This window comes from Ascaphus truei, chromosome 12, assembly GCF_040206685.1.
Source record: "Ascaphus truei isolate aAscTru1 chromosome 12, aAscTru1.hap1, whole genome shotgun sequence".
Taxonomy (NCBI): Eukaryota; Metazoa; Chordata; class Amphibia; order Anura; family Ascaphidae; genus Ascaphus; species Ascaphus truei.
Window position 1 is genome coordinate 17,541,607 of NC_134494.1, and position 27,166 is coordinate 17,568,772.

A 27,166-nucleotide genomic window follows, 5' to 3' on the forward strand; every position below is an offset into this window, starting at 1 on the left:
AATGCGAAAAAAAAATCAAACACTTCAGACAACTCAAAGAAGTATGGAGAGATGTATGCTGGGTTTTACCAGAAGAGTGGAAGAAAAAAATTAAAACAGCGCTCTAAAGGAAGTGATTAAAGTGATAAGTGATGGTTACATAAAGTGATGATACAACGGAGTGAATTTACTGTATCTGAACACTCCACTCCGTGAACACTCAGTGACGTTGAAAGTGACAAAAATAGTACACAAAATATATATATGTAACACATATTCCCTCTCCTCCCCCCCCCCCCATCGCAGATAGGGACCATTTGTGGGAATCTACATGTATTACCAGGTGTGGTGAAATACCTGATAGGCTCACAGAAGACCTGAACCTCCGCCGCTGGGAGCCTGGGGTGTATCCCAGAACAATACTTACAGCGCCTCTACCTGTGCAGGATTCTAGAATGTAGAATAACCCCGGACACAGGAACCACATACAGTAACCACTTACACCAGGTTATGGATAAAACAGTTTACTATATGCAACAGAATAACATAGCACCATATATAACATCAACAGCGTGAGTGTCACCCTGTAACACTGGCTTGTAACCCCACACCATACACCCAAGTGTCCCGAATCCCACAACCCCACCCAAGTGTGAGACAGCGCTGCCCACTAGATGAGGTGTATAGTTGGTGCACTTGGTGTATACCTGCCCGGGGCTCCTGCACAACAGCCAGGGGATCCGTCTGCGTCCAGCGCTGAAACCTCAGCGATGGCATCATCCTCCTGGTGGGATAGTCTCCCTCTGATTGATCTCACCATACAGAGTCTTTATCTTTAGTGAGGTAGGTCTGGTCCCAGACCACACTTGTCAGGGTCTCGCTGCACTGCAGCTGTGTCCCTGAACTTACAAGAAATAAAAAGGGCAGGGTCCCAACCTAAGGGCCTGTCCCTGTAGCAACCACAATCTATGGTATGACTCACGGCCTATCTGGGGCCTAGGGGGGTGATCTGGCCTAGTGGTTGAGGAAGCCGAACTGGATAGTAGGCGAAATGCGTAGGGTTTTTGTCCCTCTGAAGACTCCGTAGCTGGCAAGGAAAAGCCCTGTCCCTTGTGAGCCACTGCACCTGCTGCGCACGCAGATGCGGAAGTGCTGACGGCCGCAACTTCACAACACTGATCAGAGGATCTAGGCGGATAGTGGGGACCCACATTGTCACCTTTCCTGTTCCAGAGCTGTTCGGAAGTCTCAGCGCAGCGAGTGTGCCCTTTAAAGCACTCATTGGGATTTACCTTTTGGGAGAATGTGAGTGTGCCTTTCCCCAATCTGAATCCATATGTTTATGCATTAAACTGTATTATGCTATGTACTCTCCATGTGTCTTTTAAGAGAGAGATTCATGTGATCAGACATCTTCCTGCAGATGTTTATGTGAGTGATTTGTTCACCTAATCACTAGCACATCACTTTCACTGGGTCATTCCTGGTTTTAGTGCAAGGCACTCTATTGTGCATTATGTATTTATTCTATTCACCACATACAGTACACTAGATACTGTTTATTCAATGCTGCACTGCGAAGCTTTATATTGTTGTTTTTGTATTTTGCGCTTCTTTTTCACCACATTGCTAGTGATTGGCTCCCTGGCGTCAGGTGTGCATGCCCCTATGCATCCTGGGGCTTGCAGTCCCTTGCGGAGCTCTTTAACATTGGAGCCGCGTGCGCAATTGCAACTGTGCATGTGCGAGTCTCTAATGGCTGCCGCTGCCTGCGCATGCGCGAACTGGGGGTGTCCCTGCGCTACGGAGCGCTATTCCTCTCTGTAATGGCCGCCGCAACTCTGCTGCGCATGCGTGAACATGGCCAAGATGGTGGCACCCTGCAAAGGGAGCCGCTGGCCAGCCCGTCGCCGCCCGCATCTCCTCGAAGCAGCGGAGGCAAGGGGGGGAGGGGGTCAAGCAGGAGACCGGGGCACCAGGGCTACATATATAAAATATGATGCTCAAAAACCCTTTAAGGAACGGTCCGCAGTGTTCCCTCTTGATGAAGCGTTTGTAGACTGAAGGGGAACGCAACTCGATCAGTGATATATAGAAAAGATAAAAATACAATATTGTGCAACAGCGTTTATAACTGTGGTGATATTTTTCTCTGTGTGGAGGTTTCTTTAGATTCAGAACTCACATTCTTTCAGATAATCAAAAGCATCTCCAAAACTGGGGCAACTAGATGAAGTAGGATGTCTTAAGGATCAGTCCCCTCTCCGTGATGAGATGTCACTCAGGGCAGTGTGTGGATAGTCGTGCGTTTGTCACGACTCGCGGTCCTTCGCGCGTCCACACTTACCTCCGCTCCGGCCCGATACCTACTGGCAACCTTCCACGCTGTCCTCCGTCACGCGCCTCTCCCCGCACACGCAGAGCGCTTCCCACTGACGCGCTGCGCAGACCCCGCGGGATTGGAGGGCAGACGCGAGACGCGTCACCGGCGTTTGACGCACGAGCGCGACGAACGCGCAACGCCCCCGAGCGACAAGTCAAGAGGAACTCATTAGTTCCAGTACTGCCAGCTGTCTCTTCCCTTCCGGCCTATCCCTGCTCCCCGCGAGGGTTACACCTCTGCTCCACCCCCTGGGGTGATTGGTCCTTGCCTGCTATTTATGCTCAGCTGTGCCACTGGCACTTTGGCTGAGCATAGACTCTCATTACCTGGTGTTTGCCTCTGCCTCCCTTACCTTGTCATAGTTCTGCTTACCCGTGTACCGACTCTGCCTGCCTTTGGAACCCTCGCTCTCTGGAACCCCGACCTTGGCTTCAACTTTGACCATCCGTATCTCTCCTGCCCTGACCCTTGGCTCTGGACTCCGACCATCCGCTCTTCTCCAGTTCTGACCTTGGCAATAGTACCTCACTCGCTCTGGACCTCCCCCGCATCGGACTCGGCAAGTATACGTTTACTCTCACTCCTCCTGTCCTAGACTCGGCCAGCAAGACTACTCTACATTCCGGACGGGGTCCCCGTGTCTGTGGCTGGTGGCTACTATCCCATCTCTGCACAGGGTTCTCGTCTAGTTTGTGGCGAGCACAGCGTAACAGCGTTAATGCAAAACGAGAAACCAAACATAGTGCAAAACTGATAATGGTGATAACTTTATCTAATAAAACATTGGGATGTACGTTTACATCATAAAAACATTTTCAAGGCACATAAACAAAGCGAATCCTGCTTTCCAGGCTCTCCCCCCTTCCTCATCTCAGATCTCTCGACCGTCGCGTCACTTCCGGTATCGTGGCGGTCTTCGCTATGGGAGGATCGTGGATGCGGGCAGGAAAGGTAGGTAATGTCAGCGGGATGCTTACGGTGACTACGCGTTTCGCAGAGATTGCTTCGGCAGGAGTCGTAGGTGTGGTTTCTTGTTCCCTAATCTAAATAACACGTACTCTGCCAATTGGTTCGTGCCCTGGTTTTATCAAAGTGCTGTGAAAGAAATCTGTTCTTGTGTACCAAGTCAGAGTGTACCTCAGTTGGGGATATCAGGAGAGATGTACCTCAGCAATAGGAAAGAAAGGTATCCAAAGCACAGATCAAAATAGCAAGATAGGTTTTATATTAAAGAGTAAAAATCGCACTTACAATTTAGCGAATATAAAAAGGCACAATACACAATGATAGGTGTTTGAGAACGTCGTTAGATACTGCCGCTCACCGCCTCTGCCTCCTTTGGAACTCCCAGTGGAGTGTGCAATTGATGCAATTGTAATATGTACCCCTTTGCATCAAGGTACAGTAAAGACAGAAAAACAATGCACATCCACACATCTCTGCAAACCTGACCCAGACTCATAAATGTCACACAGTGTGCAGATACCACAAATCAGACACACATACACAAAAGAGCACATTGATGACAGTTTTTGCGTTCTCTATTTCCGGGGATATCCATATAACTTCTGTGCACCCTGAATGTAAACAAAACTCTGCAATGATAGTTTTCCCTGCAGTACATTTAAATAATTCATGCTGTGCTGCTTTTAGGCACAGGACAAATGTGTAATGTGTTCTCAATTTCTTGCTGGGAAAAACATGTATTTTCCCCAAACTGTCTTACCCTGAAACTTTCTGACTGTATTGTGTGAACAATGAAACCTGCTGGTGTCTCTGTTCTCTGTAACGCAAATAGGGCACAAGCTGTCGAAGACAAAGCTTGTGGTGTTTAGGCTCCAGAAAAAAGATGTGCAGCCATCTGGACAAAATATTGTTGAGCCAAAACAAACAGAATTATACCTGCGTTGTTTGGGTTAACCCATGGCTGACAAACCTCTGAAGCTTCAGGGAGTTCCTGAAAACTCCCACTGTTGCAGGAAGGTGTAACACACAATATTAGCAGTGAATGTAATTGTAACACACAGGGCAATAGCAGTGAGTGTAAGTGCATTAGGTATAACACACCCAGGGTGATAGCAGGGTAACGCTTTTGGAATGTGTTGTAAAACACTTTGGCAGTGAAGAGGTTAGATCTTTTATTTTGTGGATTTGAATTCCCTTGGGATGGTTGAAACGTGTTTATTCAGTGTGCTGACAGGCGTATTAAACGTTTGTGAGGTGTGTTTGAGATGCGTGGAATGCATTTCATCTGACAAACTCTTTGCACTGCACTGTGATCAATGCTTTCAGGCCTCATTATTCCTGCTAACCTTCAGTTTGTACATAGAGCAGAAGCTGCTCTTCAAATCACACAGACTGCTAAGCTAGCTGCATGGCCATGCATATGTATACGAAGCTGGGCAGAATGGGTACAAAGCTCCCCTACACACAAAGCGTGCTATGTGGCTAGCAACAGGGCTTAACCCCTTTAGTGCCTAAGGGACAGATGCCCTGGATGAGTGCAGAGATGGTAGTTTAACCCCTTTACTGCTGGAGGGGGGGCAGGTGCACTGTATGGATGGAAGCTTATTCCCTGCTACAAAACAGACATGAAGGGTGTTTGGATGGATGAATAATTGAATGGATGCCAACACCTGAAAAAACAGACCAGATGGATATATAAATGGATCGATAAAATAAATAAATAATAATGTGTTAATGAATTACTGAAAAGATGGGTGGATGAATGGGGTAGATGGATGAGTAAGTAGGTGGGTGAAGGGATGGATGGACGCCAACCCATGGAATCACAGACAAGAGGGATAGATATATAAGTGGATAGATAAAATTAAAGAATGCATTTTAATAATGTGTGACTGATTGGATGATTGAAAGAACACATTAAAGAATGAGATAGGTGTATACCAACCCTTTCACTTCTGGAAAACAGATCAGAAAGACGGAGGGATGGACAGATACTGTACATTGATAAATTCAGAGACAGACACACTTATGGCAGACACACCAAATGCTGTTATTACTAGTAAAATAATCCCTTGCAGATAGTAGCTTCAGCAGCACAACAATCATAGTCTCCTGTGATACGACTCTACATTGATATACTGTAAAGTAACCATGCCAAATCACAATCAAGATATATTACATATATTACATAGCTGTAAATTTAGGCTCAAAAGTCTAATTTTGAACAGCAAGCCAACACATGTAATAGACTATACAACACTCACTGCTTTTCCTAGGGCCTGCTTGAACAAAACATACCAACCTGATGAAAGAATGCAGCAAGTGATTTCAAAGTTTCTGAGAAAATACACATCATTTTAAGAAAACAGACATTTGAAATCCATATTTATCTAACACCCAAAAAATGACTTGATGCTTTAAAAATGAAGTACAAGCTCATGGTGCAAAACACAACTACATAAAAGTTCATTATTCTTCTGCACTATCAAATTGACCGCAATGCCTTTTCGTACCGTTGTTGGGAAAAGTCAGTCACTTAACTTCATAACCAAGCAGCTGCTGTTAACCGCTTTGCTGCTGGAGGGGAGGGGAGGGGGAGGGGGGGGGGGGGAGGGAAGGGGAGGGGGAGGGGAGGGGGGGGAAGTGGAGGGGGAGGAGGAGGGGAGAGCCTGGACTTCCCAGCTGAAGAAAATGATTGCTCAGCAGAAGATCGCTCTGGCATTGCAAGGACATAGATAGAGTTATGATCCGAGTCGACCATCAATTCTAACAGCTCCACCTCCAACTCTCCCCTCTAAAGATTACATTACGTGCAGTGAATGTTGGAGGCTGTAGCTTTGCTGAGGGTTATGATGCCTTTTAGTGGCTCACCACTCGAGTTTTCACAGATGGAGTTTTAGTCCACAGAGCTTTTTAGAGCTCCAAAAGGTCTTTTCTCCCAGTGAACACTGAGAAGACACCTGGGAGGTATGGAGAGCTCTTTGCGCTATAATTACATCGATGGAAAACGCATGTAATTCCATCTACAGTATGAAGAACTAATGTCAATCTACTAAAAAGTATCACAACATGCAGAGATGCTACACTTTTCTGCGACAAATATATGTCCTAGTACTCTGGATTAGCAGCTGTAATAAACATATTTTTTTTCAAGTTGTCTGAAACATACTTATCCAGATACGTGGAATAGCCTCACAACAGAGGGGGGAGGGGCTAATACAGTAAGGGAATTCAAACATGCTTAGGATAGACTTAAAGCGATCCTAAATACGAAAGGAAGCCACAGATAAAATAGGGTCTGAGGTTTTACAGCAGATAGGAAGCTGGACAGACTAGGTGGGCCAAGCAGTCATCAAATGCCTTGTTTCTATGCTTCAGATGTAGCGAAGGTTATTGCTTCCCCTGGCGGGCTGTGGAGACCTATGTTGTGATATTCTGCGTTATCCCTGCCATTCCATCCTATGGAAACTCTGCGATATTCTGCGTTATCCCTGCCATTCCATCCTATGGAAACTCTGGGGATATTCTGCGTTATCCCTGCCATTCCATCCTATGGAAACTCTGGGGATATTCTGCGTTATCCCTGCCATTCCATCCTATGGAAACTCTGGGGATATTCTGCGTCATAACGCAATAGTCTGTGTTGTCAACAGGAGCAATGAAGTCTGCTATATCTTTAGATATTAGGTTATAGAAAATGACCCAGGACAGTTGTGATAACTTTCCATTTATGCTGCTCTGTAAATGTTGGAGATATTGGTGAATATTCAAGGTTTGGGTCTCCCACTGTTAAAAAAAACAGGACCAAAGTAAACTGGCAGTGATATGTTAATGGTTTAAATCTCGGCCTCCGACCCTTTTTCCCAAAACCAATAAATCAAACAAGTACAATATATATATATATTTTGAAAATTTTCATTTGTGTAGGAAGATGCAAGGTTAGTCATTTGCTTGTTTCTTTCACCCTAGAGAAAAATCAGGAGCGGGCATTTGACATGCAGTAAGACCAATGGAAAGGCTGAAATTGTGGGGAACTAAAACTCCCAAGTTTCAATTTCCAAGACAATATTCAAACACAATAGTCACACGCTTTTCTTATTAAACTCTTCCAGCAGACCACGGATATTCGTTACATTTCATAACGTCATTTTCTTTAATGTAGCAATCCCACCAGGGCACTTTTAAACATTTTCTTTTTTTAATGTCGCCGGAACCACGAGGTCCTTGGAACGGATCCCTGGCCTTCCGGACTCACCCTCAGCCCCCCCCTTAAAGAGATATTATTTGTAGTTTTTTTGTGCCGGTTTTGGCACAATAAAAACGTCAAATATGGTGACAGCTACAAACATGGCCGTTAGGGTCCCCAATAGGAAGCCACAACGTTATCTTTCGATGACATGTCTGCCCTGACACCGGCGGGCATATTGTTTCCACATTTTGCCCAGTGGACCCTGGATCAGGCAAGATTTAAAAAAAAAAATTGTAGGTGGGATTGCTATTTTAATAATCTGTGTTTAGCTTTCATATAGCTACAAATAAATAGCCGATTCTAAGAAAAAGTGACATCACACATGCTTTGTCTAAAAGTGGACTGTGTTTCTGTTAAAACCACGTCTCCCTTTGTTCTAAACATCCAGTCACATTCTTGGAGTAATCAGACCATGTAACCCTATTTTCAAGATATTTTCTTTTCTAAGGCTGTCTGCCTCGGTTTTTCTGCAATAACGTCACAGGCTCAGAGGTCTCCAGAAGAAATAAAGGTTAAAAAAAAAAATGATACCCCTGTTGATGTACAAAAAGTATATTTGGTTTCACGTTAAAGCTGCAGCATTGGCTAAACTGGAAAATACTAATCTGTTGGTGTGTTTTTGTTCCGCTCAGTATGCATCATTCATGTTGTAATCCTTCACTGAAAAGTTACTCCCTTTATGATAAGGCGATACTTTTGCCATCCCCTGACATTTTAAAAGGTCATGCAAGCTGTTCAGTTTCCCTGCACTTGAAAAGTTTAAGGCTAGTGTAAACAAATATTAAGAACAATTGTAAGTAGCTCGTGGACTGTAGCAGCAGAGGACCAGGCATAGCTTTTTAAAGTGTCTGTCCCAACACCAGTGATGTTTACTAGGTTAAATCTTGGTGATTTATGTTTTGAATTGTTATTATTTTTAGGCAAATAGGTATTCTTGAACTATTTCTGAAAGCCGAAAAAAATTTAATCTACAACTGGGACTCCACCCTAGAGACAAAGTAATCACTTGTTTCCTCGAACCAATTTGGAATGAGAATAGGATACGGAAGAGTAAAACCCACTGTAAACTTTCACAGTATAAACATTTCCAGGATAAACGTTCAAAAAAGGATTGAAAAATAAGATTGGGGGGGGGTTGGAGTTTAAACAAAAAAGAGAATTATGAAGATTTAACACATTAGCCATGTCACTGTCATTAGTGCACTTTACATTCTATGCACCTTTAACCCCTTCAACCCAGAGGTGCCAGCAACAAATTTGAAGTTTTCCAAAAGAACCAAATATTCTTTTCTTCGCCAAACACCTTTGATTCCCTGGTGGTATCATGCAGACATGTCCTGGCTGATATAGAACTTGTAGGCTCATAGAAGGTCATAGAAATAGTCCAAGCCTTGGCCCAGCTCCCAGATGGATATCCCAGTGCCCAGCTCCTCTGCAAGGTCCAGACGCACCTGCATGGACTGAATAAGGAAGGATGGAGATTTGTGGTTACATGGGATTCCAGATCTGTGTTTATGATGCAACTTAAAGCAGCAATATTATTTTGCTAGGTAAAATATATAGCTTTTGTATTTAAGGACATCACTTTAATCACCACACCACACACTCTTTCTATATTTTCATGTGATAGGGCTAAACTCTATATGTCAAAGGTCCCATCTGTGTGTACCCCAGTGATGGGAGGTCTAGACTTACTGTCTAGAAAACCTCTAAGCTATATTTGTTGAATGAAGTTTATAACTTCTTTAAAATGGAGAAGCAGCATCTTAGCTTATTAAATATAGGCCAATGGGTCAAATGTCAGTTCACTCTGCACAACCGTTTCAACTTGTAGTTGAATGAACCATAGTTTCCTTCTGTTAGGGATAAACTTATATGCATAAACTTTCTGTGTTACTGTGTCATCATACAGTGGGGTGGATATGCTGAACAGACTATTGGTCCCCTGTGTCTCCTTCACCCAGCATTATGACAGACTGCCATGAAGGCTGTGCTAGTCAGTATGACAGTGTGACAGTAAATAAGGAGAACAGGCATACGAGTCCTTCTATTCTGTCCACTACTCAATTTCTCACCTTCAGGGTTGGGTAGAAGACAGCATGCTTCCCTCCTTTATTCCTGTAAAACACAAGCACAGAGAAAACCTTTTAGAAGGGTGAACTGAACCCTGCACAGCCTGGGAGATCTGACACATATTCCAGCCAAGCCTTGTCCATCATTCATTTTTAGTCAAAATAAAAAAAGGTAGCACTCAATACTGAAAAACGCCTTTATTTTGCAACCAAGTCTGGTTAAACCTCACCAAAACAACTAGGCCTGAAGCACCTTTACATGCAAATATTTGCCCTCTCTAGGACTGTGGAAGCAGAAGGGCAGAATTGTTGGCCCATTGGTCTGTACTCTCTGCTTCTGTGTCATTCTGCAGATGGAGGGCAGGCTGGATGGGCCATAGACAACATTTACATGGGCACTCTGTAATAAAACTATCATTCTAATTCTGACATACAACAAGATGCTCTCTGCCTGCTGCATACCCAGGAGCTTCTACTCCCAATGTGGGACGGAGGGGAAGCACCATTGCAAGCCCGCACGCGTCAGCCCAGCTTCGCTCGCGTGCGCCAACCCAGCTTCCCGCGCGCCTCCTGCCCTGGGCAGCAGCCACGGAATTAGCTCACCAGTCTCGCCCCCCCCCAGCCACCTACCTCCGCCCCGCCCCCCCCAGGCTACCTTGCGTCTGGTGGGCAAGAAAGCAGCACCCACCTGGTCAAGGTCAGTCACCCACCCAGTCAGTCACCCACCCACCCATTCACTCACTCACCCAGTCACTCACTCACCTATCCACCCACTCAAGTGTCACTCAACCACCCACCCACTGAGTCACTCACCCACCCAGTCACTCAATCATCCAAGTGTCACTCACTCACTCACCCACCCAGTCACTCACTCACCCACCCAGGCAGGCAGTCACCCACCCACCCACCCAGGCAGGCAGTCAGTCACCCACTCAGGCAGTCAAGGCAGTCACCCACCCACCTAGTCACCCACCCAGTATTACAATAAGAAGAAAACAGTTAAGTAAAAGTTGCGCGCTAAAAAATATTTTTTTGTGGTAGGTGCGCTATCGGTTCGGAGGGCGGGGTTGTTCGGGGGGCTTCTTTCATTTGTCCTGGGCCCCATGATTTCTGTTGGCAGCCCGTCATACAGGTGTTTGGAAAGGCGCTCACTTTTTGTATTCCAAATAATGCTCTGCTATTTGCTGGTCCCACAAAAGCTTCGGCTTGTGCTCCTTCAGGATCTCGACGTACCTGCAGCATTAAGATGAGGTAAGGTTAGCTGGGGTAAAACTCAAGTGAATAACTGGCCCCTATTCAGTATGCTGTGAAGCGTTTTTTCTCTTGCTGGAGAAGAGTTCAGCTTCATTCAAATAAATAGGACTAAAATATTCACCAGCTCGGTGGAAAGCAGCTTCACAGCATATTAAATATGCAAGTAAAATAATGCTGCATCCGACAATGTCTAGTACAAAGCGTGTTTTGATAGCAACCAGGTGCTTAGATAAAGCGCCTATAAGTGCGAAACGTGTGGGAGGATCCTTTGTATCTCCGTTTTAATGATGGGCAAATACATTTTTCATTCTCTGGAGTCCACCTTCCTGTTCTTAGTGCACCGTTTTCTATCTTTTTCTTGTTCATGGGTCCAACAATGGCCTTGCAATGCAGTGCATCCCTATAAATACAGAGCAATGAATTTCAGAGCCGGTACTCTATATCTCAGGAGGGAAGTCACAATGAATGTACCATCTCACCGGGTTAAGAGACTATAAAGCTCCTCTGCCTGTATTGTAGTTTTGCATTCCACTAGCTCTCGTTTTCACAAACCTGATTATGACGGAGAGATTGCCTGCTTCAAGAGGCATTAAACCGATTCAAAGTGAAGGTCTTTTCACTCTTTTCTGTTCTACCCATTATCCCTGGGGTTAATTTCTGTCACCACAAGCTGACGTTACTTTGAAATGGAAGCAGTCAAGTAACCCTATCTCTACTACTTTTAGGAGAAGGTTATTTATTAAAGGTTTGTTTCGCAGGTCTGGAAATTTCGGCCCCAAATCTAAACAGTGAATTGCACAACAGCCATTTTATTAAGAGTTAAGTTTTCAATGCCAGCTCTGATAGCAAACCAGTTAAAGGGCGAAAATATACTTTTTTTTTAGTTCAACTTGTTACCCTAGAATGAAATTAACCCTTAAAGCTCACACCTGAGAAAAGAATGCAACAGTGATTACAAAGCTGGTGTGATCAGAGATTTTTAAATGACCTGTCCTGTCAGGTGCCAACTTTGAACACATACAAAAGAGCATCCAGTTGACAAGTACTAACACCACAATTTTGTCTGCAAAAAAATAAATGGTAAAAATTACAGACTTATAAGTCCGAGAGGGGGTCGGGCAGGGGCGTATCTATAGCCCGAGCAAAGCCCGGGGGCCCGCGCTCTTGTGGGGGCCCGCTCTCACATCCCGTGTCAGGGGCAAATTGCGGGAGATGCAGTAGGAAGAAAGGGAAATCCCTTCCTCTACAGGTGGGCGGGGCCTGGGTCAGGGGACGGGGCCCTGAGATGCAGTAGGAAGTACAGAGGGGAAATCCCTTCCTCTGCAGGTGGGCGGGGCCTGGGTCAGGGGGTGGGGCCCTGAGATGCAGTAGGAAGGACAGATAGGAAATCCCTTCCTCTGCAGAGCATCTGTAGGTGAGCGGGGCCTCAAGTAGAGCAGCGTGGGGCTGGAGCTGCAGCCTGAGAGACAGGCTGAGAAAGGAGAGAGGGAGGGGAAGGGTTAAATCATGGGGGTAAAAACAGACATGAAAAGGGAAGAAGACAGAAAAGAAGAGACACAAAGATAAAATGAAGTACTGTACAAAAGAGAAATACATAAGAGGGAAAAGAAAGACGAGAGAGAGAAAGCAGAGAGAGCAAAGAGAGAGACGAGAGAGCAGAGAGAGTGAGAGAGTGAGAGAGAGAGCAAAGAGAGAGAGAGAAGCAAAGAGAAAGAGACATGAGGAGAAGAGAGAGAAAGACACATAGTTACATAGTAGATGAGGTTGAAAAAAGACGTACGTCCATCAAGTTCAACCTATGCTAAATTTAGACAACAGATACTTTATTCTATATCTATACTTACTTATTGATCCAGAGGAAGGCAAACAAAAAACCCATTAAGGGGAAAAATTAATTCCTTCCTGACTCCAAGAATTGGCAATCGGATTAATCCCTGGATCAACATCTTTCCCATGTATACTTATTTGGTATATCCCTGTATACCTTTCCCATCTAAAAAGATGTCCAACCTTTTTTTGAACAAATCTATTGTATCTGCCATCACAGTCTCCATGGGTAATGAATTCCACATTTTAACTGCCCTTACTGTAAAGAACCCTTTCCTTTGTTGCTGGTGAAATTTCCTTTCCTCCAACCTTAAGGGATGGCCCGATTCCTTTGTACTGCCCGTGGGATGAATGGTTCTTTTGAAAGCTCCTTGTATTGTCCCTGAATATATTTGTATATAGTTATCATATCCCCTCTTGGACGCCTCTTTTCTAATGTAAATAAATCTTATTTAGCTAGCCTCTCCTCATATTGCTAAGCCTGCTGTCTACAAGCACTCCTAAATCCTTCTCCATCAAGGATTCCCCCAATATATCTCCATTTAATTTGTAAGTCGCCTTTTTATTCTTGCATCCCAAATGCATAACCTTACATTTATCTGTATTAAACCTCATTTGCTATTTACCTGCCCACGTTTCCAGTCTCTCCAAGTCCTTCTGAAGAGAAATTACATCCTGCTCTAATTCTATTACCTTACACAATTTAGTATCATCAGCAAAGATGGAGACTTTGCTCTCGATGCCAACTGCAAGGTCAATAATAAACAAGTTAAAAAGCAGGGGTCCCAGTACCGATCCTTGAGGTACTCCACTCACGACTTTAGCCCAACCTGAAAAAGTTCCATTTATGACAACCCTCTGTTGTCTGTCCTTTAACCAGTTTTCAATCCAGGTGCATATATTATTACTGAGTCCAATTTTCTTTATTTTGTACACCAACCTCTTGTGTGAAACCGTATCAAAAGCCTTTGCAAAATCTAAGTAGACCACATCAACTGCATTACCCTGGTCTAAATTCCTACTTACCTCCTCAAGGAAACAAATAAGGTTAGTTTGGCAAGATCTATCCTTCATAAATCCATGCTGACTATTACTAATAATTTTGTTTTCCATTAGGTATTCCTGAATATTATCCCGTATTAAACCTTCAAGTAGTTTCCCTACTATTGAAGTCAGGCTTACAGGTCTGTAATTCCCCAGGTGTGATCTAGCTCCCTTTTTAAATATAGGCACCACATCTGCTTTACGCCAATCTTGTGGTACTGAGCCTGTGGAAATGGAGTCCTTGAATATTAAATATAATGGTTTTGCTATTACTGAGCTTAACTCCTTGAGAACTCTTGGATGTATGCCATCGGGGCCAGGTGCCTTATTTACTTAAATTTTTTCAAGTCGCTTATGAACTTCTTCCTCAGTTAACCAATTGGTCATTAATATGGAGGTTGTGGCTTCCTCCTGTGGCGCTACTATTGAACTTGATTCTTCCCTGGTAAACACAGAGGCAAAGAATTTGTTTAATACCTCTGCTTTTTCCTTATCTCCAATAATCTGCCTACCCATCTCACACTGAAAGGGTCCTATATTTTCTTTTCTCATTTTTTTGTTATTAAGGTACTTAAAGAACTTTTTAGGGTTGACCTTACTTTCTATTGCAATCCTTTTTTCATTATCCATTTTTGCTCATTTAATTGCCCTTTTGCAATTTTTGTTACATTCCTTATAATTCTGATACGATGTCTCTGTCCCTTCTGACTTAAAGAATCTAAACGCCTTCCTCTTCTTGTCCATTTCCTCCCCTACCTGTTTATTTAGCCACATTGGTTTTGACTTATTTCTTTTATATTTATTACCCAAGGGTATACACTGATAAGTGTGCTTTTCTAACAATGTTTTAAAGACTGCCATTTATCTTCTACATTTTTCCCTGCAAAAACATCACCCCATTGTATTACTACTAGATTAGACCTCAGTTTATTAAAATCTGCCTTTCTAAAGTTTAAAGTCTTTGTTGAACCCATGTAATCTGTTTTTTGATCATTTATTTCAAATGAGACCATGTTATGATCACTGTTACCCAAATGTTCCAGGACTTGAATATTTGTTATTACTTCTACATTGTTTGATATGACCAAATCCAGAACTGCCCCTCTCCAGGTTGGTTCCTCAATAATTTGGGTCATATAATTATCTTTAAGCACCCCCAAAAACCTGTTTCCTTTTGTTGTAACGCTAATCTCATTGCCCCAGTCTATGTCTGGATAATTAAAATCCCCCATTATGCAAACCTGACCCAGTTTTGATGCCTTCTCCATTTGCAAATGTATTTTAGCTGCCTCAATCTCACAGATATTTGGTGGTTTATAGTATATTCCCACAAACATTTTCTTTATACTTTTACCTCCACTGCTAATTTCTATCCACAAAGTCTCTACATTTTCATCATTCCCTTCATAGACATCAACCCTTATAATAGGTTTTAGAACTGGTTTAACATATAGACATACTCCACCTCCCCTTCTATTTGTTCGATCCTTCCGAAAAAGAGAATACCCCTTTAAATTAACTGTCCAGTCATGAGTTTCATCCCACGAGGAGGAGAAGAGAGAGACACGAGGGGGAGAGAAGAGAGAGAGACGTGAGAGGAAAAGAGAAAAAGATGCTGGGAAAAGAAACCTCAGGTTGTTAGAGAGAGGATGACAGGGGAAAATATATGGGGGATTAAATAAAGAGAATGGCATGTGTGAGAGAAGAGGGAGGAAAAAAGACATGAGGGGGAAATAAGATAAACACACAAGGGGAGAGCAGTGAGAATGACATGAGCAGTGTAAGGAGGGAAAGGAATGAAACACAAAAGCGCACCAAGGGTCAAGATTTAATTGAGACAAGTTAATAGTAACAATAAAAACTTACATGTAGGGTAAGTACATCCAGTAGAATAGTGCAGAGGAAACAGTCCTCGTGGTGTTCTGGAAACAGTCTGGTGGCGAAAGCCCTACGGTGCAATTAGAAGTCAGCCCACTGGTGTACCAAGCCCCAGCTATCCCATCAACAACTAGAGACAAGTTTCTCTGGGGAACCGGCGTTTGAGGCGGGCTACTACCCACGGGTCCTGCGAGAAGCCGCAACCCGGAAAGGAAAAACAACGTGGTGCCGAGCCAGGCAGCCCCAGCGCGCGGGTCTACCTTCTAAGCCTCTGCACCATCTCTCTATGCCCAGGACACCACCAGGACTGTTTCCTCTGCACTATTCTACTGGATGTACTTACCCTACATGTAAGTTTTTATTGTTACTATTAACTTGTCTCAATTAAATCTTGACCCGTGGTGCGCTTTTGTGTTTCATTTCTTGCTGTTGCCCTGCGTTTGGAGCCATCCTGCGACGGGACCTGTGGAGGAGGGGTGCCTTCACATCGCATCAGCTGCAAGAGGGAAGAGTTGATCCACTACAAGATCCTGTTAGGAAGCAAGAGCGCGGTTTGACTTTATCATCCAGTGTAAGGAGGGAGTTGGTGGGGGGGGGGGGAGAGAGAATGTAATGCTGGGTGGTGGAGAGAGACATGCTCGAAGGGCAGGAGAGACATGCTGGGGGGAGAGGAGAGAGAAACATGATGTGGGGGGGGGGATAAAGACTGGGAAGGAGAGAGAAAGATGTGCTGGGAGGGAAAGGAGAGAGACATGCTGGGGGGGAGGAGAGAGAACGATGATGAGGGGGAGGGAGGATGATGAGGGGGAGGGATGATGAGAGAGATGATCAAGGGCTTCGTCAGCCGCTAACAGTGTCTACTGGGCGAAATGCGTTGAGTGGAGGAATTTTGGCCACACAGACGATCCGTATTCAAAACCGCCTGCAGTGTGACGTCAGCAGTGCATCCGAGTTGGCTGTGAGTGTGATGAGACGCCGAGACGGAAGGGACACGCTATACAGAGAACTCCTCAGCTGATTGAGAGCGCCGGTAGAGAGCACAAAGGATGGGGGATCCCCACAGCTGATGTTGGTGACCCCACACATTGCGGGAGGCGGTGAGAGACTGTGATCTGTTCTGTGGTTCACTAATAAGTGATACATGCCCATTTTTACTGGCACTATTGAGCATATACCTATCTCTGTGACATCGGAGGGGACGTGCTCATCATTAATTTGTGGGATTTAATCCCTCAACACCCTGTGAACACTTCTTTCCTGTGAGTAGGCTGGACATAGAGCCAAGACTACTATCTTTATATTCCTAGTGTGTTCCTACGGCTACACTTATATTGCCTGTGTCGCTGTTTTTCGTCTCTCCCATATGCTCCCCCTGGATTTTTTAAGAATCATTCTTCTGTTCTGGAACCCGTGAAGACAGGTCCCACCGGAGGGTTTGAGCAGGGATTTCAGATTATTATCACATTGATTTACTCACTATATCACTCAATATTATTGTAATAGTTATTATTGTTATTTTTAATATTCACTTTTTGGGTATTTGCGCCTATAATATCATTGTCACGTTAATACAATATATTCTTTCACATCCTAATTCTTTTACCCGCGGGGTAGCTTTCAGGTTGTTTGAGGCACCTCTAGGTGACAGGGCACCCTTGTTGAGAAAGACCGCTAGTAAGCATTCAGTCACCACTAAACATATCGCTGCCATTAGTTCACTCTGTAATGTCTCCGTGCCCTAATAATAAAAATAATAATAGTTTTTTTTCTTGGCTGTATTTAGAATTTTTGCAGGATCAAGTCCCTGCCCCATAGAGCTTACAATCTATTTTTTGTTGCTCGAGACACAGGGAGATAAAGTGACTTGCTCAAGTTCACAAGTAGCTGACATCTGGAAGTAAAGTTTCAGTGTGACCCCACAGGGCTAAGCAGGACGACCACTTTCAATACATTTAGAAACACCTACCTGCCTGCAAAGCCTTTTTTTCTGTACTTTTGCAGCAGCCTTTTGAATTTCTGATGAAATTGCAGGCAATAAAACGATATTAATAGTTACAGGGAAAGAGACCTGAGCCTTGTAATAAATGTGGATTTTGCAGACACAATGAAAACAAGCCTCTTTGGCAGGAGAGAGATTTCTCTCCCATATCAAATTGAGACGCACATATAAGCTTCGAATGAAAGTAAAATTGGCTCTGCTGGAAACAACGAGGGGGGGGGAAGGGAAATGTTCAATTTCAATTCTGCCTTTTACAAAATCTACAGCAAATAATATGTTCCTGTGCCAGGAAGATTGTAACCGCTGCTCTGCCACAGAGCTACTATATAAGCAGAGCTGGGGCTCTGGCAAATACAAAGAAAGCACCTTCATGGCCTCTCAATCAGCACACAGAGCGGGGTGGGGGGTGGGGTAAAGGTGGGGTGGGGGGAGCACCACTCTGAATTATTTTTCACTTAACCCCTTCAGTGCTGTTCCCTGCAGCGCCCTTTCCGGAAAGTCACACGATCGCAACATCACTGCAGTGACTTGATCGGTGGAGGTTCCTCCTTTTTGGCTCAAATCGCGCCCGTCGCTCGGGTAGAGTGCTGATTGCGTTCCCTCATACAGACGTAACCAGGCTTGCGATCTCCGGAGCAGCGGAAAGAAAAGCAGAACGCTGCGGTTCTGGAGACACCACGCCTGGTTAAATCTGCACAAAACAAGCACACCAAAAAATGGCGTGATGTATGCCAGGGCTCGTCAACCAGTTCTCCAAAGGGGCCAGGTGAGAAAACATTTAGGAGCAGAAGGGCTATAGGCTTATTATATTGCAATTTTACATATTTTAGCATGTATAAAATCTGTATCTTATATATTTACATTACCTTACAAGTGGGGCGGTGTTCGGCGCATCACTGGGGTTTGTGTGTGTGTCAGTCTGTGTATGTATCAGTCTGTGTATGTATCAGTCTGTGAATGTGTCAGTCTGTGTATGTGTCAGTCTATGTGTGTCAGTGTGTGTGTGTGTGTGTCAGTCAGTGTGTGTGTGTGTCAGTCAGTGTGTGTATGTGTGTCAGTGAGTGTGTGTGTGTGTCAGTGAGTGTGTGTGTGTGTCAGTGAGTGTGTGTGTGTGTGTCAGTCAGTGTGTCAGTCAGTGTGTGTATGTGTCAGTCTGTGTATGTGTCAGTCAGTGTGTGTGTGTGTCAGTCAGTGTGTGTGTGTGTGTGTCAGTCAGTGTGTGTATGTGTGTCAGTGAGTGTGTGTGTGTGTTAGTCAGTGTAGGTGTCAGTCAGTGTATGTATAATGCAGTGTGCACGTGTGTCAGTCAGTGTGTGTATGTGTGTCAGTCAGTGTGTGTCAGTCAGCGTATGTGTGTCAGTCATTGTGCATGTGTATGTCAGTCAGTGTGTATGTGTGTCAGTCAGTGTGTGTCAGTCAGTGTGTATGTGTGTCAGTCATTGTGCATGTGTATGTCAGTCATTGTGCATGTGTATATCAGTCATTGTGTGTGTGTGTGTGTGTGTGTCAGTCAGTGTGTGTGTGTCTCTATCTCTCTCTCTGTGTGGTGTGTATGTCTCTCTGTGTCCTGCCCCCCCCTCTCCTGACTCCCCCTACCCACAGTGGAGCTGCGGACATGGCTGTGTGTCCTGCTGCAGCCAGCCCCCCGGCGGAGGTACGGCGCCACGGTAACGCTTGCGGGTGCTCAGCACTTCCCCCCACTCTGGTCTTGCTGCGAGGGACGCGTGGGGGGGGGGGGGGGGGGTTACGGCACCGCTTCTGGGCATGCGTGGCGTCCGTCGGCGGCACCATCACTACTGCGCATGCGCGGCATGTCAGCGGGCGTGTGGGGGGAACGGCGGCTGTTAGGAGTGGCGCCGGCGGCAGGGGTGTGGGGGGAGTGGCAGCCATTACGCGACGTCATTTCCGTTTCACATTTTCGTCTCCATGTCTCCAGTTTTGTCCCACCAAAATTGACTAGGTGCCACTAAAGAAGTTTCACTTCAACAGTACATTTTACTTTGGCCCTACCTGTAATGGCTGTGACATGTCTAAGGGGCTACATCTGGGTGACTGGTGCCCCTTTTACCCAAATCCCCCAAATCGGACAACTAGAAGTATTTTTAAAATGGGAGAGCTCTGATTTCTTCTGCCTGATGTCACCGAACGTTCAACAAGAATTGTCACAGGCAAAGCCCCTCTCGTTATCTTTATTGGCATCCTAACAATTGCAGGGTAGATTTGGAGTGTTTGTACAATCTTTTCTTCATTTTTATTGTTTGATCTTTTGTTAAGATAAGTATGCTAGCACCATTAACCAAAAAGAGACATGAGATGAACAACAAGTACCAGAGATACGGATACAATTACTTTAACCCTAAAAAAAAAAATAGAAACAATTTTTTTTGCACAAAAAGTAAAACAAAATGCATTTAATGATCGTTAAGGACGCAAATTACATGTAAAGGTTGTTTAAAAAATAAATGGAAAAAAAAGCGTTTGGACCACTATGTGGCTGCTGCTTACCTAAACCTCTGGGTTATATTGAGGGGGCTGCTATCATGGAAAGAAAACGAGTAACCAATCCTGAAACACCATTTCCTATGCTAAGATTCAGGCTGTGTGTCTGGGATGGGGAAAAATAAAAAATAGGATTGTGGAAATAATAAGTGATAGGACAGATTGGTGAGCGACTCCCAGATAATTCCTGCTGTCAGACCACTAAAAGCTAGCACCATATCTGGCTGTGACAATACACGGGAAAATTTGCCAGCAATTTCCTACTTCTGTCCGGGCTTTGATCTTTTAGAAAAAGGAACAGACATTTTATGGAGACAGCAGGCACATGCAAAATGGTTATGCACCGGTTATTGGACTTGAGTGGCTATTCTCTGAGGGACAGAACAGAGGGACAGACTAGACTATGTTATAGGTCTCACATGTGAGTGCCACAGTATCACACTGCAGTGAGAGCGACAGACTAGAAAGGGCATGACTGTCTTGTGTCATAACGCACATAGGCCCGGCCTAATGGGCTGTAATTCCCTTTCTGTATTACACTGTGGTTGGAGATAAAGACTAGATAGGCCACCGGTGTCAATGTTATCATTTCTGTGTCACTGTGCTACTATACAGTGGAAGGGGCAAACCAAAAGGTTTAGGAGTCCCTGTCTGTAACCAGGTGTTATAGAAGGCACAGTCTTGTTGAGCAATAGCTCCCCTTCTGCGTAAACATGGCCCTATATCTTATTGGACATGTTACTTACTGCCTCCATCCAGTCACTGTGTACCCAAGCTGTACATGTCACATCTCTAACATGGAAAGCAAACAGAAATCCGCTGATATATTATTCTTCGGCTGACTGCGATGACAGCTCCCATTAGAGCAGGCAGAGACACAATAATTCCACCTCAGCACCTTCTGAACTCGGCTAATTGGCTGCTGAAGTTGTGCTGCCATCGAAAATGTATTTTACTGTAATTATACAATCAGCGGATGTAACAGGAACTAATAACTTCCATGACTTATGGATCCCAAGTTATTACAGAAGCTAATGAACCTTTAACGGCTGATTAATCGCTGTGGTGAGCAGAGTTAGACGCTCGAGGGGCTACTCGTCTCAGAGTGACGTAAGAGGAGCTGTAGGGAGCATTTACATGGTCACGTGCTTTTAAGGGTTCCCGTCTGTGTTTAACCCTTCTGATGTCAGAGGGAACACATTGCTCCGAAACTTCTTGCTGACCCCCTGGCAGAAAAAGGGAAACCTATTAGGTGCTAGAGGCACACGCTATGTGTTCCTCTGTCACTGCAGTTGATGGCTAGCAGGGGTAGATTCAGGTCTGAGGGGGATTTATTCTTCCATGACACTGAATATAAGCCAAAGGAGGCAGAAGAGGAAAATAGCCAAGCAGGTGAACTGGATGTAAAACTACTGTGCAGTACAAGCTGTGCTGTCTATGGGTCAATGAGACACTCCAGGAGCTGCTTATGAACCTGTGTCATGGTGGGCCAGCCTGATGTAAAGATCAGGTTAGATCTGCCAGAGAAAGATCATACAGTAGCAAGAGACTTACATGTTCATATATACGTTAGCGGCTTTCCCTTACACTCCATTTATTCCTCCATCTAACTGCTCCTTACAGCTGCTCCCTCACTCCTTCTATAACGCCTCGTATTGTCCCATATAACTAACCCAATTACCTGCTTGTAACTGCTCCCTATAACTCCCCCTATTGCTCCAATGTCAGGCGTTCCTAATTATGTTGTTCTTAGCTCTCTCCCCACAGGAGGCTCGAACACTGCTATTTAACCCCCAGAACTACCCATGAGCAGCGCAGAGCGCGCTCTGGGCTGTGGCCGAGGCTGATTCAATTTGAACAGCTGAGAACATTGATCTACACTTCATTAAGTCATCTCTTCAAACATTTCAGGCTGCAGTAATAAATCTGAGCTCAGATAAAATCAATGTTTATTGAAATTACCGCTCTAATCACTCCTGGAAGACGAGATGATTTCAGGACTCCTTCGCCGCCAGAAGGGACTGAAACTCATTGATTTGCAGTTCGCTTCTGCTCTCCGTCTATTTTTGGGTGCACGGCCCCTATCTTCATCTTGGCTCCAACACTCCTCTGCTCCCCCATTCCCGTTCCCTTCAGTTTTTCATTTGTACATTGATTTTCTCTGTACTCCTTTGTGCTCCCTCAGTTGTTATTTTATCATCCCTCTCACTTGCCAGCGAGACAGGCAATTCCACTAGGTCAGCTTGCAAGCATTCTAATGCTTTTAAAAGAATGTTTGAAAATAATTACAATTGTCTCAATTGGTTAAAAAAAAAAAAAAACACCATTCATGTAAGATTTAACCCATAAATTATGCATTACTTTCATGATGTCGCTTTGAACCTATATAGGATTGACCCTTTAAACTATGCTCCACCTCCTCCTTTAGTGCTAATGTTACTGTACCCTGTGTTCCTGTTCCATTCTGGCAACATTCTCACCAAGGTCACTGAATGACCACGATATGCCACTTTGGTCCTAAATGGTAATGTATCGTGTATATATATATATATATATATATATATATATATATATATATATATATATATATATATATATATACACACACATTTTTCTACATGCTGAGGCTAAACAGAAAAGTAGACCACATTTAAGGAGCATCCAAAATTCCACTTGAAGACATGCTACACAAATGATCTCTGCTATACTAATACTGGACAATGACAGAGCAATAGTCTGTATCTCTGGTGTTAACAAATTAATTCTGCCACAAGTGCCTCATGAGTCTTCCAGCACTTCTGCACTCGGCAATCACGTCTGTGACACGTCTGGAGTCAGCAAGACAAAGTACCCTCTGCTGCGATTCCCTTGACCCCCAACCACAATGAATTAGTCACGATCTAGCACTGGTTTCTCTGGGATTATTGCCTAATTAATCCACCCTTTATCTACCCAGCAAATTTTAATTACTTGCACCTTAAGTTGTTCTATGGGCCACCTTCTACTTTATACAGAGATGACTCATCTTCGTATTGGAATACAGCAAGTAATACAGTTTTTTTAAAAAGCATGAGATCACCATAGTATATTCATCGTATAAGTGTCAGACTAAATGGGTCTCCCTCTAGTTTTGAAACACAAATCTCCTAAACCTAGAGTTGTGCATTTTTTATGGCTATAACCTTTTTTCAGTGCATGCAACAGTACGTGTATGTTTTTTTCTTTAAACTTGAAGCTTATGTAGCATCCTTGCTAAAGTTAAAACCCCAGTAGTCAGTCCTTGTCCCTGCAGGCAGTGTAGAGGTTAATTCTCTACCAGCCCTATGTGTTGCATCGTTTGTGCATTTTGATGTTTCACTTTAAAGGTCAGTGATAGTCACGCCTTATTTCTAGAAGCTGCTAGCTAGGGTCACCTGACATGGTGTGACCATATTGCAACAGTTAATCTGCCCAGTTACTGGGGTGGGTTGCTGTCCACACCCCATGGGTATAAAAGCTTGGGATCAGCCATTTTGTTTCAGACCCCAAGTAATATCGGGAGGATCCCCTTACATCCAGGAGGACTTCGGGAGGTCTCCAGACTCTCCAGCCTGTAAAGAGGACACTTTTATTATGCTAGGGTAAGTTTCCCAGTGTTAGGAGTGTGTGTGTGTGTGTTTGTGTGTGGGGGGAGGGGGGGGGGCTTATGGACCAGTGATCCAGTATAACTACTCTAAAGTAGAGTGTAGTTCCCCATCCTAGGGTTTAAGGAAGAAGTCCTGGAGGGGTCTGCTACGAGTTTCAGAGGGTAATTCCCTGATCTGTCCTGGGCAGGGCAAGAGACTCTAAGGAAAAGTGAGTCACTACTAATCTTATAGAAAGAGGAAACTGGAGTCCAGTGTCCCAAAGTACTGAAAACCAGTCCTGTTTTGATCTACGTTGATGTTCCATAAAACCAGTTTAAAGTTTCTGGCACCCTATTTATTCATCAAGCCTCATATAAGCCAGCGCGGATCCATCTACCCTGAGATGCAACCATGAGCACCTACAGTACACACCTTGTTGCAGGTACAAACCCTGCTTAAAGAGGCAAGGACACTTGAGACTGTTTATAATTCCTCCCTCTCATGCTGGGGGGGGGGGGAGAAGGCAGGATAGGGTTGTTAAAATGATTGTATTTTTCAATACAGGTAAGGAGGAGGGAAAGGGTACATATTAGAGAAGGGACAGTTGGGTGGCAGGGGATAAGAGACGGGATCGTTGGTGGTGGGGAGGGAATAAGAGAAGGGATCGTTGGGGGTGGGGAGGGAATTAGAGAAGGGATCGTTGGGGAGAGGATAAGAGAAGAGATCATTGGGGTTGGGACAAGAGAGGGGTGGGGAGGGGACAAGAGAAGGGGTGGTGAGGGGGAGGGGATAAGAGAAGGGGCGGTGGGGGGGAGGGGATGAGAAGGGGCGGTGGGGGGCTGAGCGGATAAAAGACGGAATCATTGGGGGTGGGATAAGAGAAGGACTGGTTGGGGGGGGAAAGAGATGGTTGGAAGGGAGGGGAGAAGTGATGGTTTTGGGGGAGGGGTGGAACGGGACCAGGAAAGGGAAATTACAGTATCACACAAATTAGTATGCGAAACAGGCAAACATTTCGAACAAGTTAAGAATATCAGTTGGCATAGAAAACAATTACAGTCAGACAGCTCAGAGGAACATTATGGAACTTCTTAAAGTAGAATGACAGGAGGGAGAGGTAGATGTCATGGTCCACATAGGGGCTAATGATCTGGCAAGGAATAAAGTTGGGGTAGTACAGAAGGAATGTATGGAGTTAGGAACAGCTCTGGTAAGGCAGGTAACATCTTCAATGGCTTTCTCAGGATCTATCGCCAGCGGGGAACGGAGGACTATTCTACCAAGAGACTTTAATGCATAGTTGAGAAAGTGGTACGAAGAGTGATTTGTATATATTGGACGCAGCAGCTCCACCCAGCCTTCATTCATCTTGGAGAGCAGGGACCAGTATATTCCGTAAGCAGTTCAGGTGCTTCATTAGCAAGAATTTAAACTAATTGAAGGGAGCCCCGAGGAGTGCAGGGGGTGCAAGAGGTAGCGATTTAGCGGGACTTTATAGAAGGAAAGATATCATAGGGAAAAAAAGACAGATTAAAGCAGAAGGCCGTGTAAGAGGAAAGGATTGTGAAAAGTAGTTACAAAAGTATTTGGGCAATGTGTCCAAATGCTTGAAGATTAAGGAATAAAAACCCCAGAACTAATTGCAACAATGATAAGAGATGACTTGGATATTGTAGCTATTACAGTCACACTACATTGAAAATCAGGACTGGTGCTATACAGGTTGTCCTCACTATCCGACGTTTCACTTTACGATGGATGGCATATCCAACGCTTTACAATGCAACCCTATGGGCCATTTTCCGACACCTGAATGTGTTATCCGACGCTCATCGCCACTGATCAACATGGGACTCAGTTTACAATGGTTTCACTATCCAACGCTATTTCCAGAACGGATTTCGTTGGTTAACCGAGGACTGCCTGTACCAGGTTACACTATATTTAGAAAGGACAGGGTAGGAAGGAAGGGAGGAGGAGTTGGCCTTTATTTTAAGAACCACATAAAAGCTACTTTACTACAAAGGTACTGGAGAAAAGGATATGGTGTGAACAGAGAACATAACTAAGATGGCAATTAAATGAAAGGTAATCATTATGGGAGACTTCAATTTGCACATTTGAAATGGCACGTACTGTATCTGTAGCAGGTTCAGCCAGAAGCAGGGACATCCTGGATTCCAGGCTAGGGGCCTCTTCTTAAGTAATTGTAGTAGTATATAATTAATGTTCTCACGTTTGGGTCAGAGTACGTGAAGCAATTGTGGCTGAGAACTTAGGTTGCAGTGATCATCAATGTGGTTTAGTAGTAAGACAGAGGTGCAGGTATGACACACACAAACAAAGGTTTTCTATTGGAGGAGGGCTGACTTTTCAGAGATGGGAAATTATTTAAGATATTCTTTGGCAGCGTTGAGGTATTTGAGTGGAGCACAGGAGCAGTGGGAAAAACTAAAGGATGGAATACTAAAAGCAACGGACCTTTTGTGTCAGGTAGGTTATTAAAAGCACAACTTAAAGAAAGCTACAGTAAAACAGTTCTCAAAGGAGGTGGCAGGTATTGCACTGGCTGAAAAGACAGCTTTTAGGAAATATAGGCAGACTAAGGGGGGAAGATAGAGAACCATATCAGCCTAGGCAGAAGAAGGCTAAGAAAATAATCAGATATGCACAGTTCCAGCAAAATAGAAAATAGCTCAGTCAGTAAAGGAGGAAGACACAGTTTTTATGTATATAAGTAAAAGGAAAAAAGAAAAGGACAAATAGTAAGACTAAAGAAGAGAACAGCTATGTTGAGCGAGACAAATGTATAGCTTAGGCTGCGGCCCTGCTGGCACTGACCGCGCAAAGCGCGCGGTGCTTGGCGCTTTTAATTACATAAATGTATATGTACAAGTCCCTGCGCGGGCACGCACGCTCAATCAAGCTTGGCGCTTGAGTAAACAAAAAAATGGAACTTTGAAGCGCGCTCAGCTTGCCCGCAACGCCACCCTGCGCGCACTTGCGGAATATCCAGGACACTCGGTGCTCATGCTTGGAGAGCTGGGCCGCAGCCTTAGTTTTCCCCAGTCTTTACAGGTGAAGGGGAGGGACCACAGACGGAATACAACCAAGGATATTAAAAGAGCTTAAAAATAAAAAACACCTATCCTGGAATACGGCAGAAGGGGGGGCGATAAAGACACTGAAGAATACAAGTGTAGTGAAAATGAACAATTTAAATTACCTTCCAGATATCCTGGTTGGGATGCATTACAGATGCCGTTTTATGGTCAGTCGCGCTGCCCTCACGAAATCCGCTACGGCCGTGGTTTTTATTCCTCTGTGCTCGCGGAGTGCAAGTAAGGAGACTAATGGCCGATCAGGATTAACACAGCGGGCGTCACTGCTTCTGAATAGGACTCATGCTGT

At 44.5% G+C, this 27,166-nt stretch overlaps 1 protein-coding gene across 4 annotated transcripts in view; it reads right to left on the minus strand.

Moving 5' to 3' along the window:
• Window positions 1–364: 364 nt before the first annotated feature.
• CHID1 (chitinase domain containing 1) overlaps window positions 365–27,166 on the minus strand; it is a 217,249-nt gene continuing 190,447 nt past the window's right edge. For 2 of the 4 annotated variants that reach the window (XM_075566848.1, XM_075566849.1), the window contains exons 12-14: window positions 10,802–10,882; window positions 9,653–9,695; window positions 2,070–9,037 (exon numbers count right to left, since the gene is read on the minus strand). In XM_075566848.1, the coding sequence (XP_075422963.1) occupies window positions 8,939–9,037; window positions 9,653–9,695; window positions 10,802–10,882 (223 nt within the window). In that variant the 3' untranslated portion in view covers window positions 2,070–8,938. Of the gene's footprint in view, window positions 9,038–9,652; window positions 9,696–10,801; window positions 10,883–27,166 lie in introns of all 4 variants that reach the window. The other 2 variants (XM_075566851.1, XM_075566850.1) reach the window with 2 other exon arrangements.